Source organism: Platalea leucorodia, assembly GCF_965183815.1.
Source record: "Platalea leucorodia genome assembly, chromosome: 5".
Lineage (NCBI taxonomy): Eukaryota > Metazoa > Chordata > Aves > Pelecaniformes > Threskiornithidae > Platalea > Platalea leucorodia.
Genome location: NC_138827.1, coordinates 3,918,532 through 3,932,179, shown reverse-complemented (window position 1 = coordinate 3,932,179; position 13,648 = coordinate 3,918,532). Strand labels below are relative to the sequence as shown.

At 49.7% G+C, this 13,648-nt stretch overlaps 2 protein-coding genes across 4 annotated transcripts in view; one reads left to right on the top strand and one right to left on the bottom strand.

Moving 5' to 3' along the window:
• Positions 1–1,440: 1,440 nt before the first annotated feature.
• On the bottom strand, positions 1,441–10,621 carry DEXI (Dexi homolog). Its single transcript, XM_082313259.1, has 2 exons — positions 9,722–10,621; positions 1,441–1,967 (listed from the first exon to the last, which is right to left on the bottom strand). Exon 1 carries the CDS (start codon positions 10,199–10,201, stop codon positions 9,920–9,922), a length of 282 nt encoding a protein of 93 aa, XP_082169385.1. The 5' UTR covers positions 10,202–10,621; the 3' UTR covers positions 1,441–1,967; positions 9,722–9,919.
• Positions 10,622–11,914: 1,293 nt separating this feature from the next.
• CLEC16A (C-type lectin domain containing 16A) overlaps positions 11,915–13,648 on the top strand; it is an 88,758-nt gene continuing 87,024 nt past the window's right edge. For all 3 annotated transcript variants that reach the window (XM_082314583.1, XM_082314582.1, XM_082314584.1), the window contains exon 1: positions 11,915–12,129. In XM_082314583.1, the coding sequence (XP_082170709.1) occupies positions 12,050–12,129 (80 nt within the window). In that variant the 5' untranslated portion in view covers positions 11,915–12,049. The remainder of the gene's footprint in view (positions 12,130–13,648) is intronic.

Here is a 13,648-nt window from a genome sequence, read left to right as displayed (position 1 = left end):
TAAAATGCTTAGGCTTGTGTTATGATGGTAGGCAGATCCTGTAATCTGAGTACTCTCCCCATCCTTTAAACATATCAAGCTGAGCTGCTCTGAGAAATGAGAAATCTTGATCTAAGATTCAGAATCTCCACATGAATTACTTGGTGGGATTCGTACTGCTTGAGCTGTGCGTTGCGTGGCGTAAACCCGCTGCAGCGAAATCGTTACCAACTAGTAGCTACTGCACCAAGTACCTGTAATGACAAACTGGACCATGGTCTTAAAATGGCATACATGTGACCCTGAAAAATTAGTGTAAGCCATCTCTGTGAACAGTATGAATTTCTAATTATATAGGCAGCAGGAATGCCGCCTTCAGTAGCAAAATTCAGCCTTTCTTGTGTCGGTACCAAGTGGGCATGTGAACACAAGCTTAACAAGTTTTTAAACTTGGCTATTCTTTATATAGGTGCCTAAATGGGGATTTAGTTCCCTAAATGTATCTTTAAGTGTTAGAATATTGTGTCCTAAGTGACTCCGTCCCTGAATTGCAGGCCGGGGATTGTATGGAACAAAGCACTTGTCAGGGCTTTAAGGCCCCAAACTGTATCTGATGGAACCTATCCTGGAGAAAAGCCACTTAGTGCAATGACAGTGCTTCACCTCTTGCAGGAGCAGCTGAACACTGCATTTGCAGCACAAAATGCTGGGGACTGGGAGCTAATTTCTACTGCGCTAGGAGTTAAGAAATGCCATTTGAGTGCAACACGCAGGAAAAAAGAGCTAGATATGCAAGTCTCTTTGTCGTTGTTTGAAGGGAGATTAAACTGTCACCCTCGGGTCCCTCATACTGGCTGTCAAGAGACGCTCACGACACCATCTGTCTGGATCCAAAAGCCCGAGCTGGGAGCAGATGGTAGGGACACAGACTACAGAGGACAGACATAAGGCATGGAGAGAGTTCAGGAGAAATGTTTTCCATTCTGCTTTATCCGAAACGTTCTTGGTACATCGACTTGGCTTAACGAGTGCGCAGTTATGAAAATTAGACTTTTCTAAAAAATATAAGAAGATAAACCCAGTACAATACCTGCCCTCAATAAGACGTGGGTTTTCCCCACGCACACAGCGCGCAGTTCCTGGTGCTTCGCTTCAGGTCTGATTTTTTACGTAGCTGCTCACGAGAAGGATTTCTTACATGCTGGCCATCTCAACAATCTGGAACTATGTGCAGGTACCTGTAGGAAGACTGGAATTTCCTGGAAAGCATATTTCAATTATTTTCTGTTCAGATGGAAAAAGAACAACTCCAACAAACGACTGCTTACTTTTTCATGGAAAAGGTCACTCTTTATTGTATTGCTTTCACATCTGTACATAGGAACATGAGCTTAAATAATCTGCAAAGTATCTTGTGTTAGATAATGAATCCACCTGACTTATATAAAATTCACTCTCTGATCTATTTCAAAACTCACGATTTAAATAAAACATCTCACTAGCACAGTTCTTGCCGTAATACTGCCCTGAACAGAATCTCCTTGCAGTCACGCCTGCGTATTTTCCCCTGAGAGAGCACTGTCTTTCAACTACTGGCTGGTAGAGTTTTCAATGTGCGATTGTAAAACTTGCTTAAGCGGTATGTAGAGCGTGTCCATTCGGGTGACATGGTATTTATCCAAAAGTTTATCAAATCTGAGTAACATCTTGCTTTTCTGTTATAATAGAACATAGCTTATATCATTGGCTCATCCAGTCCATCCCAGAATCACCTATGGAAGCCCAGTATGGTGCATGAATCACTGCAGTTAGTGCACACCTAAGAGGCAATGAGCATGGAGAAAAGCCACAACTGACAAGGTCTGATGACAACTCTTCTCGTTGTCCCCTTGTCCTTCTTTTCATCTCTACATTTCATCAGAGTATGGTTTCTTTCCATGACTTGATCCATTAACCTGGTTATAATCCATTTCAGGTGTTTAATGAATCTGTTTAAAAGAAAACACATAAATACAGAGTAACCCTCTAGACCTAAAATGAACAGAGAAGTCACTGTGGATGTTAGATACAGCACCATGCCATTGACTTCTTTAAAAAAAGGAATACAAAAAATCAAAACCTTTTGTGACTATGGATAATAATTCTTTGAGAAGTAAAGGCCTGAACAACCTTTCGGAGAAATCAGTGTAACAGCTTCTGTTAATGTCAGAGCACGCTAGTCCTGAGCGTGATCTTAACAGAGGCGTGACGGTATTTGCGTGAGGGGGATGCGAGCAAGCGGTCAACCACAGTCCATCGGGTCAATTAGTAAGGGCTGCTCTTACGAGAGCACAACCAGCTGCGACCCACAGCGGGACAGCCTATTTTATGCTAGGTTTGGTATCATCAGACCTACCTTTTAAAACTGGTTTTTGAACTGGCTACATTTTCTTAACGAGATACCGTTCATTAGACTGTTGTTGTTTTTTTGTATAATGTGTTAATTACGTATTGCTGACATTTGTCGTAGCCTCCGATTTTGGCCACTTTCCTTTTTTTGCTTTGGAGTCACTTTGCTCAAAGCATTTTGGACCCACTGGTAAGTCCTTACGGAGTTAAATCACGTTGGGGTAACTTCTTGGTCTTACTGACAAGAATAAATTACTGTTATATTGCTTTATCCCAGTTTATCTAATTTGCCTTGACTGAGCCAAAGTATCCGACAGCTACTAAGAGGTGATTTTTTACTGTCATCACAGGTAACCACAAGGCCTGAGAAGCCTTCTTGAAGTAGAAGCAAGGCTGTGGATTATGAAGGTGCCGGGCACTAGCGACTGTACCCGTTTGGTCTTGTCATCTTACAGATGACTAATTAATACAGTGTAGACCGGCGCAGCTCTGATGGGGATGACTGCCTGGGGATGAATCTGTGCTGAAGAAGAGCCGAGGTACAGAAGACCACGAGCAAGTCCCCTGGCTGCCTGCGGCTCGGGAGATCATCTGCGCTGCGGGCAGCGAGCCCCTGGAAGGACAGCTCTTCCCCCCTTCCCCTTGACAGGTATTACAGGCCTCCTGCGCGGCGCGGGAAGGCAGGGGACCCTGCGCAGTAAAGGTTGTGTCATGGGAAGGGATTTTGTCGTGCAAAGCCGTAAGAGACCTGCTAACAGATCTGCTGTGAGCGTGGAGCTCTGTGAAACGGCTCTCGCCGTGCAGGGCAGCACGCCGCCTCTCTGCCCGTGTTCCCTTTCCGTCCTTGGAGCGGCGGCGCAGCAGACCGAATGTCGGGGTGTCCGGCACGAGGGGTCCCCAGGCAGGAGGGCTGCCACCGTTCCAGGTGCAGAAGGCGTAACAGAACCTGCGAGGAGCCTGAATGAAGAACGAAATGCGACGGACACGTGTTCTGCGTCAGCAAGGACAGACTGAGGAACACGGTGTCATTAACAAAGGGGTTACAGGAAGCCAAAAGCAAACAGGTTGACTGGGGGAAAGGTTCTATGGATTGAAAGCAGATTAAAACATCAGAAGCAAAGAATAAGGCTTGGTAGGAAAGAAGTCAGTAGCAGGGTTTACCAGGGACCAATTTTCATTCAACATCACCATTAGTGACCCAGAGAAGAGAGTGAACAGAGGAATCTGCAAGACTGCAGAATAAGCTCTTCAGGTATTCAGATGCTGTACTGACAGCAAGGAACTCCAGGAGGATTTCATAGCATTGAGCGGGCAAAAGGTGGCGGGTTTGGAAAACATTTGCTGAAGGGCTGGGCAGCCATGTGCTGCCATCCCTCATTCTGCTCTTGTGGAGTCTGGGAAGTGCAAAGAGAAGGGACTACAGGTTTTGGTCAAGGTCAAGGGGGCCTACAAGAAAGATGGGGATAGTCTTTTTAGCAGGGCCTGTAGCGACAGGACAAGGGGGAATGGTTTTAAACTAAAAGAGGGGAGATTCAGACTGGATACAAGGAAGAAATTTTTCAGGCTGAGAGTGGTGAAACACTGGGAGGGGTTGCCCAGAGAGGTGGGAGATGCCCCATCCTTGGAAACCTTCAAGGCCAGGCTGGCCGGGGCTCTGAGCACCCTGATCTGGGTGAAGCTGTCCCTGCCCCTGGCAGGGGGATGGACGGGATGGCCTGGAAAGGGCCCTGCCAGCCCAAAGCGCTCTGTGGTTCTATGGGCTCCCCCAGCGAGCACCCCTGCCCCGGCCAGATCCCACCGGGCTGGGGGATCGTGGGCTGACCCTGACATCTCCTATGCTCCTGTGCGCCACTTACCGCAGATGCCAGGTCAGAAACAAGAAGCGCTTTTGGGTCCAGTGAGGTATTTCTGTCCAATGTCTATCAGCTACAGCACCCTGCCAATGGTAATCCCATGCTCAAAATCCTGTCTCTTAAACTAAGAACAAGAAAAGGGGAACCAGCCGCTCTAACAGGTTACTCGTTTGATGTTTATCTGATTGCTCTCCAAGTGGAACTAAAAACTCTGACCTACAGCAGACAGTTCAGGGAGATCGGTAGTATTCTGCATTGTAGATCCAATTCTAGGCTGACTTAAAAATAGCACAGCAAAATGTACCGGGCCTCCAAAGCAAAGTATAAAGCTGTCTAATGGAAGTTTCAGATATTGCTGGAGGGCCGCTAGTCCAAGGCTGTAATTTGTAGTGGCAGATATTAAATGGGGTGTGAATGATACAATTGACCAGCATATTCAATCTTGCCTTTCTATTCAGCTGATTAAAAGTCTGTCCTTCAAATTTCATGTGAACCTCATTTTTAACAGAAAATTTCAAAAATTTCAAAAAAACAATTTAAAATTAAAAGGTAGCAAATATTTTTAAAATCTCAGAACTGTCATCTTCCGATAGCCTAAAAGATACCTGTCAGCATTTACCCGTATGGCTATTACAGCATAACTCTAGCATCAGCAGAAGAAACTCGGTCATGATAGTGTTGTTAATTCTGCCTGTGAAGTTATTGTTCAGAATTCAGGCTGGAGCAAAGGAAACGCGGCGACTCTGTTTCGCATCCGGACATTGCCCGCTTTCTGGGACCGGACTTTCTGCAGGAGTCTGTTTCAGACCTCGCGGCCTGTTTGGGCTCTGCTCTCTGAGCAAGCCTCGGGGCTTTTTTTCTGGCCCTTCAAAGAGCATATAGCCTTAAGTCTATTAACTGAACCAGAGCTCTGCCCAGCAATAGATCATTCAGTGCACGTCACCATTTTCCATTATACCGTTACTTCCCATATATGGCTGCTATTAGGCTTTACCCTTTTTATCACATATATTAGAAACGTTTGTGTCCTCAGAGAGCATCATTCAAACTATTCAGCTATTTTTTCCCCAAGTTTGTAGCCGAAGTACTAAAACTGAACTGGGAAAAGAAAGACGGTTTGACAGTTTCCCTGAAGAAACGGAAAGATTTAGCCACTCCTGTCTCCTATTTAATTCTTTGGGACAGTTGTACTCCATATAAACTAAAGTCACTACGAGGGGACAAATGCAAAGAGTTGGACTGGCCAAATACACAAACAAAATGTCTCTGAACAAATGATTCTTTTCTTCTCTTTTAGGATTGCTAGGTGCTGGCTGAACTACAGCGTCACTGTGCCCCTCCTCCAGAGGAAAGAAACACAAAGAATGAAACTGGATTCATTTCTTCATTCCTTTGACCACTTAAAACTGATAATTGGTTATTGCCACCTATTGAAGCAAGTTGATTACATAAGCTTCATTTTTGTAGGGAAGAACCGCAGAAATTATTATTTTTTTAATTATTCTTTAAAATCACTTGTGGCTGGGGCTTTTAACACATGAAATACTCAGGCCTGAACTATTTCTATCCTAAATTGAATGTCTCCTTGTTTTCTATGCCTCATTTTAATTCACGTTATTAACAGCAGCTTTTGGAATCCTTTTTTAAAAATCTGCCTCCTCTCTTTGCATTATATAAACGAATGCATTTGGTAGAAAATCACTTGGGACTGTCCATGGCTGTGGTTAACGAGTCTGTCGGGACAGCTCCTCAGTTAACCACGATTTTGTCTTCCTTCCATCTAGGACAGAATTCCTGTTAAGAACAGGCAGCGTACAGGAGTCTCTTTAAAGCAGAGCTATCAGGTGAGTTTGAGCACTCAACTTCTATTCATTTTAATAACATCTAAGAATTCAAAACACAGTTCTAAAAATCACAGCTATTGCTCTTAATCCTGTTGTTACTATAACTCATATAAAATAGCTGACTGATCTGTACCATGGAGTCAACAAGCCACCTTTTTTTTTTTTTTAATGCGGAGATTTCTACAAATAAGGGAAGAACATAGTGAAAAATGGCAAGGTAAAATAAATAACGGATGACTCTGCTCATTATTTTTAAGATCAGTCTGACAAAGAAGAAGTCAGGAGGTGGGTTCTGACGCGTGTATGTGTATCCTGACACTGCTAGTGGTAAGATTCTTCTGATCTGCTCCTTTACGTGGCACCTCTGTTTCAGAGAGATGGAACGGAGGCACAAGTGAGTTAAGCTCACAGAAGACATCAGTGGCAGACACGGGAAGGGGTCCAGCACCTTATTTCCCTCTCCACGAGGCCGTGCTGTCTCTTGTGGCCACTGAGCCTGCATTTCTAGCTGGCACTATATAGATGAGCTAGTGAGTGAAGCTGGCTCTTTGAGTCGGGATTTAGATGCTGACATTCAGAAGTGCTGAGTCACAAGTTTCTGCGTGCTGGATTCTGCTCGCTGAAGACATCCATCATAATTCACCTTGATGAAAAAATATAGGTAATGCTTTTACTGTAAGATTAAATAAATCCAGTATTTCCTATTCAGTTTTCATTATCGATTGCTTTTGCTCATTTTCTTTCTGACCAGAGTACTTTGTGATGAGTCACATCTGATTTTAAGGAAGTACAAGGAGAAGAGTCATACCACCTTATTCCAGGGGACTTCAAATATGATAAAGAACCTGGCACACTCGCACTAAAAGAGTAGAGGACATGAGCGAGCTCAATTCTGCTCAGTTTGCACAGATGGATTTCTCCATTTCAATAGGACAGGAGGCTTCGTTGGGCTGCTTAGTTGTCTACCTTCAATCTCTGCCACCAATTACGCTCAGAAACCTGGACACAATTTTGCTCCTATTGAGTTTACTCAAGCGAGGGTTTTGCTGCGAGAGAGAACAGACCTTTCTGATCCACACGCTCTTTTATTTTTACATCTAAATTAGCCTTTCCACATTTTGCAGAATCGCCTCTTGGGATTTCCCCTCTTTGTTTCCCTGTCACGCATGCCACTCACCTCCCGGGTGCAAGGCACCGCTTTCTAAATGCAAAGAGCATGCTGCGAGGTTTCAGCTAAGGCTAATCATAGCTTTTTAGTTGTTCTCGGTAATCACTGGTGAGTCAGATGAAGAACACTCCTCTACATTTAATGCAAAGAGTATGCCTATGTATTTTTCATCTCTGCTGGTAAAACCGAGACCCATTCTTCCTGCAGGGCCTTGGGAATCCTCAGCACGTCTGGGTCGAAGCGAACAGGGCGGGCGGGCAGCCTTCCGAGGCCGACGCAGAGAGAGCACGGGTTAACGCTCGTACAGAACCCAGGTCACTGCAGGCTAGGCACCAACGCCATTTAAATCTTCCCTTTCGGTGCCTTACTTCTGCTCCCAAAGCAGAAAACACAGCTCCCAGTTAGGGTCATCTTCTGCCTGCCTTGCTCGGGAACTGGTGAGGAGGAATGGCACAGAACAGTGAAGAAACCTGGAACCAGGATATCAACGCAAATTCCTCTGCATGGTGACATGCTGAGTCTTTGCCTGGCAGCTACATAATTATGCAATTTGTGGCCTGGTTGCTGCGTATATAAATATAATTGAACATATAAATAGATGAAGCACAGTCATAGTATATTTTTTGCTCTCAATAATTGATCCAACTTAAGGAATTGTGATTTGATTCCCAGTGGAAGCCACCACCTAACATGCCAACTTCCATATTAAAGGATCAAGGCTGGAGCTGGGACCTGTGCAGAGCTCCATTCGCTCAAGGTAGATACAGACTGAGGCTTACTTCTGAGCTTGATGAAGACCGCTGCATTTTGATTTCTACATATGGAGGTGACATGGTTTTACAGTTAGAGTACCAAGAAGTTTGCAAAGCTGCTTATCCTATTAATAGGAAAGAAGATTTTAAGAAGCCCATTTACCTACGCTGAACGGAATTGCGCTCTGACCCTACGCTCTATCAAACTGTGTTCATGTAGTAGGAAAAATCCACGGAGGAAAATTATGTTGTTGATCTCCTTAGGTCTTCCTGAAAACTAGATGCCACTCATCATGACAAATCCTAGTCAGCAAAAAAGTGATTAAAAAAAAAAATTTTACTGCCTGTATTAGATGGTGTTGGAGTAATAAGATTTAGGGTTTGGGGAAAGGTATTTTGGGGGAGAAAATGGCTAGGGCTTTTTGCACCGAGGAGTTTGCTTAAATTTCCATTAGTTTTTATGAATTTCTTTCCTGGAATACAGAGCACGAGCGTCATGTGCCCAGCTGAAAAGGGAGAGGAGGAGACACCCACAAAAGTAGCCAACAGTGTTTGCCGAGAGTTTAGTTCTGCTCCAGACCTTCTGTTCTAGCAGAAGTGATTCCAATCCAGCTGCTTGGGATGGGCCACCAGATGTTGCACGGCCACCTTCGTTTGCAGTAACTATATGCAGTGGAATTTCTTCAGTGGCAACAAAGATCCGTCGCCCCCCCCCCCCAACTCGTTATGCTCCCCTGTGCCTTTGAGCAAGCTTTGCTCAGCTGTGTTTGTGCAATCAATGTTACTCCAACACCAAAAATTTCCATTTTTTCCTTCTAAACTATTGACCAAAATCAGCTACTATTGCTTTATACGGAATCTGTATAGAAATAGTTAGGAGATGGTTTTAACCTGTATGAATGACAGCACTACAAGAAGGGTTTGTTTGGGTTTTTTTCAAATTAGAAGACTGACTAAACCAGCTTGATGTTAAATGGTATTTGTATGGTATGTTCACCAAGGTTATCTTTGTAACCTTACAACAGAATTTCCTATTTCCATAATTTCAAATAGAAAATAAAAATCCTGAACTGGTTTTCAAATTCCCAGACAATATTTTGTTAAAAATTCTACTGGCAGATTTGCTAACACATTTTAATTTAAACTGTTAAAATGTTATCATTAACATACATTTGGCACAGAAAGTCCTAGCTAGAAATAGTGATTTTCTTTCCAATTGCATTCCAGTGTTTTAAAATGCTAAATCCTTGCATTTCCAGAGTTTTAGCATCACTCAAAACTACAAGAATAAATTGATCAAGCAAACCCTCGTGCTACGATTAACGTGGGAAGAATGGTGAGCTGGGTAAGTGTCTTATTACCCAAGAGAGAGGTTTTAAAGGGCATCTGATTAAGATGTATTTCTGCGGCGAGTATGGTCTCTGAATTTTAATAAATATCAGCCAGGACGTTAATTTAGATTCAGAGCTGCTTTCGAAACCGGATTACCGAAGTTGCCGACCAGCTGTAGACGTAACACCTCGCGGAACATCTGCAGTGGCTCAGAACTGGGAAAATGAGTCCTTAGGGAGGGAGATTCTCCTCGGACGCGGCGCGGGGCCCCCGGGCTCCGCAGCGCCGGGCCCCGGCCCCCTGCCCGCCCAGCGGGGGGCCCGGCGGCCCGGCCCCGGCGCGGCGGCCGCCCCCCGCCTCTGCCCCCGCGGGCCCGGGCAGGGCCGTCCCCAGGAAACCACTTACTTCCCCTGCGAGCCCTCTGCGACTCCGCGGCCCTGCACCGGAGGGAGCGGGGCCCTCGGGAAGGGACGATGCTGCGCGGAAGGAGGCGAGACGCGGCGCGGGGGTGGCGGGGCCGCGGCGGGCCCCGGGCTGCGGCCATGGCGGGACCCCCGGGCCCGGCGCTGTCACCCCGCAGCCGCTTCGGAGCGCCCCGGGGCGTCACTCCAAGTACCCGTCAAAGACATCCAGCTCGCTGTCCGTCTCGTAGAGCACGGAGCCAGGGTCGGAGAGCACCCCCAGATCCAGCAGAGCCTGGTCCATATCCTCGGGCAGGAAGACGATGCCTACATTGAGAACGATGTACTCCATCAGGAAGGCATAGTACAGGATCAGCACGTTGACAAAGAACAAGCCCACGTAAAACATATAGGGCAGCACCAGCAGCGCATGGAAGGCCCAGGACTCCAGCGAATCCAGACGTGCCGAGACCGCGGCGGGCATGCAGCCGTGCGGGGCTGCGGCGGGGGGCAGCGGGCACCGGCCGGCGGCGGAGCCGGGAGCGGGGCGGCAGGACCGCGCTCCGCAGCCCCGGTGGCAGGGAAGGGCAAACCCCCCCCGAGCCGGAGCCGGACCCTGGGAAGAGGCGAGCCCCGCAGGGGCGCGGAGGCGGCAGAGCCGCAGAGCGGCCGGCGGGTCCCGTCCTTCCCCGGAGGAAGAGGCGCCCCGGCGGGCGGCGCGGGCTTCAGCGGCGCTGCCGCAGCCCCGCCGCTGGCAGGAGGCTCCTCAGGGGCATCTCCAGCCCGGCTGCTGCAGTCCCGCCGCGGCTCCCCTCCTCCCCCCGCCCGCAAACTTTGCGGGAGGAGCCCGCAGGCGCGTTGTGGCGGTCGGCGCCGAGCACCTGCCGCCCTCAGCCAGCCCCGGCCTGCGCGGCGGGACCCCCTCCCGCCCGCCCCCTCGCCTCCCCGCCCCGCCGCCGGCCCCCGCCGGCACGGCCCGCCCGCGCCGCTGCCGCTCGGCCTGCAGCCGCCGTGAGGGGGGCGCCGCCGCCGCCGTTACCGGCAGCCGCGTCCCGCTCCGCCTGCCCGCGGCGGGCAGGAGGCGTCTGGCGGCGCCCGGCCCTCGCCTCCCCCGAGCGCCTCGGCCCCGCCGAGGGGGCTCGGTTCCCCTCTCGCTGAACGAGGCCCCTCCGGGCCCCTTCTCACCTCGGTGGAGGCACTTTTTTTTTGCTGGCCCAGGTTTTACCTGCATCAAAATATAATCAAAGGCATGATTTAAAACTTGTTTTTGGTTTTGTTTTTTTTTTGACACTGGCTGACGAACCCTTCGGTTTTTACTTAGATTTATCTGGTTAACGCAAAAACAAATCTAAACCCAGGTCAAGACAGTCATTAATGGTCCCGTCCTCTTCGTTCTGCTTTAATTAAGTTAGTTTTTAAGCCGATTCAAAGCTAAATGTGCAATAGGGGAAAACCTCAGGCAGAGGCACGGCAGCGGCTGCCTGCCCACCGCGGCGCCTCGCAGCATCCCCTTCTGCTCCGGGCAGGGCCGGCCCCGCCAGGACGGCTGGATTTCCAGTCACGGAAGGTGAACAAGCAATGTCAGGGGCCAAATTTTATCTCAAATTACAATGTATTTGTGAGGTACGTCCGCACATTAAAATGATAGTTTTTGTTCAGGCTAAATTTAGTCTCGTGTATTCTAACTTAACAGTCCTCGCACGACCTGACGAGAGGCAGCTGCCGGAGAGAGGGAAGGAATCAGTTAAACGCACGACTGCGCCCAGCCCTGCGGCTGCAGGGCGCCCGCCGGCCCCGGAGGCCCCGGGCTCAGCCATGGCGCTGCGGACGGGCCCGGCGCCGGCCCGGCGGCCTCACTCGGGTTCCTCTGAGAGAAACCGCCCAAGCGCGGCCCCCGGACGGCTTGGGGCGGGTGTCGCCACTTTTCCCTGGAAATCCTGACAGGAAAGGAGAAAACTCCGGGCTCCCCGGGGACTCTCCCGTCTCCTGGCAGGTGGGTGGCGGGCCGCGGCAGGTGCCGGGGGAACGGGCGTCCCCGGGCTCCCGCCTTGCCCCCTCAGGCCGGAGCCGGGCAGCCCCCCGCTCCCCGCCCCGGTGCCTGCTGGGACTTGCAGTCCGCACGGCGCTGCCGGGGCGGACGGCGGGCCCGGCGCTTCCCAGCGTGCCCCGCCCGCGCATGCGCCTTGGCGCTGCTGTGCGCCGCCGGCCGCCGCTCTCGGGGCTCCTTCCCGGTCGCCGCCCGGCCGGGCGCCGCTCGCCCCCGTCCGCCCTTCCCCCGCGGGGCTATGAAGCCCTAGAGCCCCGCGGGCCGCAGCAGCCGTTCGCCGCCAGCATGTTCGGCCGCTCCCGCAGCTGGGTGGGCGGCGGGCACGGGAAGGCCGCCCGCAGCATCCACTCCTTGGACCACCTCAAGTAAGCGCGGAGCCGGCCGCGGGCTCGGGGGCAGCTGTGAGGGGAAGGAGAGGCGGGGCGGGGGGCTGCGGTCGGCCCTCCGCGGTCGTGAGGGGACGCGGAGGGTAGGAGCCGGGGCCGGGGGCGGACGGGCTCCGTCTGCGGAGCTGCTCGGGGCAGGGTTTTCCCTCGGAGGGGGCTGCGGGGCCGGGGCGGCCCGGAGGCGAGGGGGTGAGGAGGGAGGCGGCTCGGCGGGCGGCGCTCCCCGGTGCTCGGTCGCTCCTCGCCCCTGCGTTTTGGCGCAGCTCTCCCGAGCCGAAAGCTCCCGGAGCAGTTCACCGGCTGTCCGTGGGCCGGTGCCTTTCTCACGGCAGTCTGCCTCTTCGTCCCAAAATGTCTTCAGGGCAGACGCCGTTCCGTGATGTCATGTCACACTCACGGCTGCGATACGTGTCTGTTTGACTTTTAATAACATCACCGACTCATTCAGCGGAGTAGAGTGTGAGAAGTGGTAAATACAAGAAATATCACATTCCTCTTGAGGGGGAACTTCGTTTCCTGGTAGTGGCTAAGACGGGGAAGCGAGGAGCCTGGTCCCAGCCTGTAAACCATATAGACCTTTTGAGGTGTGTGGATCTCAGTAGTCAGCAGCGATTCATGCTAGTCAGGATGGTACGTCCCCTGATTTTGCAGGTCCGGGGGGTGTACCCTGGTTAGAGGGCTCAGCAGCTGGCGCAGGAGTAAAGCCGTTGAGCTTGAGAATTGTGACGTTCGTCTCCGGAGTCTGGTATCCTTGCGTTACTGCTGACTGCAGAAGGTGGAATAGTTTTTTTTCTAGCTCTGCCACTGGAGAGTTGGAAGGATGGCAAGGGATAAAACCATTTTAAATTCTCTGTTCCATTTTAAGGGTTCTGCTATTGCAAGAAAAATGACATCCACTCTTATAGCTTCTCTTTCTACTGAACAAGAAAAGGAGGTCATTAAGAGGGGAAGCATTTTCTAAATTAAATCACTGTGAATACGTAGCTCATTGAGAAATAAGTGGCTGGTAGTTTTCAACGATTAGTCAGATTACAAGGAGGACATGAATGGGGTCTGACCGTAAAGAGCAGGATGCACTTCTACAAGATTTGGATCTTGCAATTACTTTATCAAGATGATTTATGGATTCTGGTCCTTGTCTCTAAACTGGAAAAATGTTCAAAACCAGCAAGACTAACTGAAATGCATTACTTTTTACCAAAGACAGGGAAATCAAGTCCATAAATACAAAACTGATGAGGCAGTAGCACTGCAGAAAGTAATTTTGAAAGCGTGGTAGGTCGGACTAGTAGGTCAACATGATCTGGCATTGCAGGAAAAGGGGAAAAAGTCATGCTCGGATATAAACTTAGGAATGCTCTATTTAACATACGAGAGGCAGTCATTGGGTACTACTCAGTGCTAGTGGAGCTTTAGATCTATCTGGTTTTGATATTACGCTTGAAGATAGAGCAAGAACGCTGATGCATGATAAAATTTTAAGACATTGAGTTTAAGT

Coding starts and splice junctions, on each gene's coding strand:
- DEXI (XM_082313259.1), bottom strand. CDS start 10,201: ATGCCCGCCGCGGTCTCGGCACGTCTGGATTCGCTGGAGTCCTGGGCC.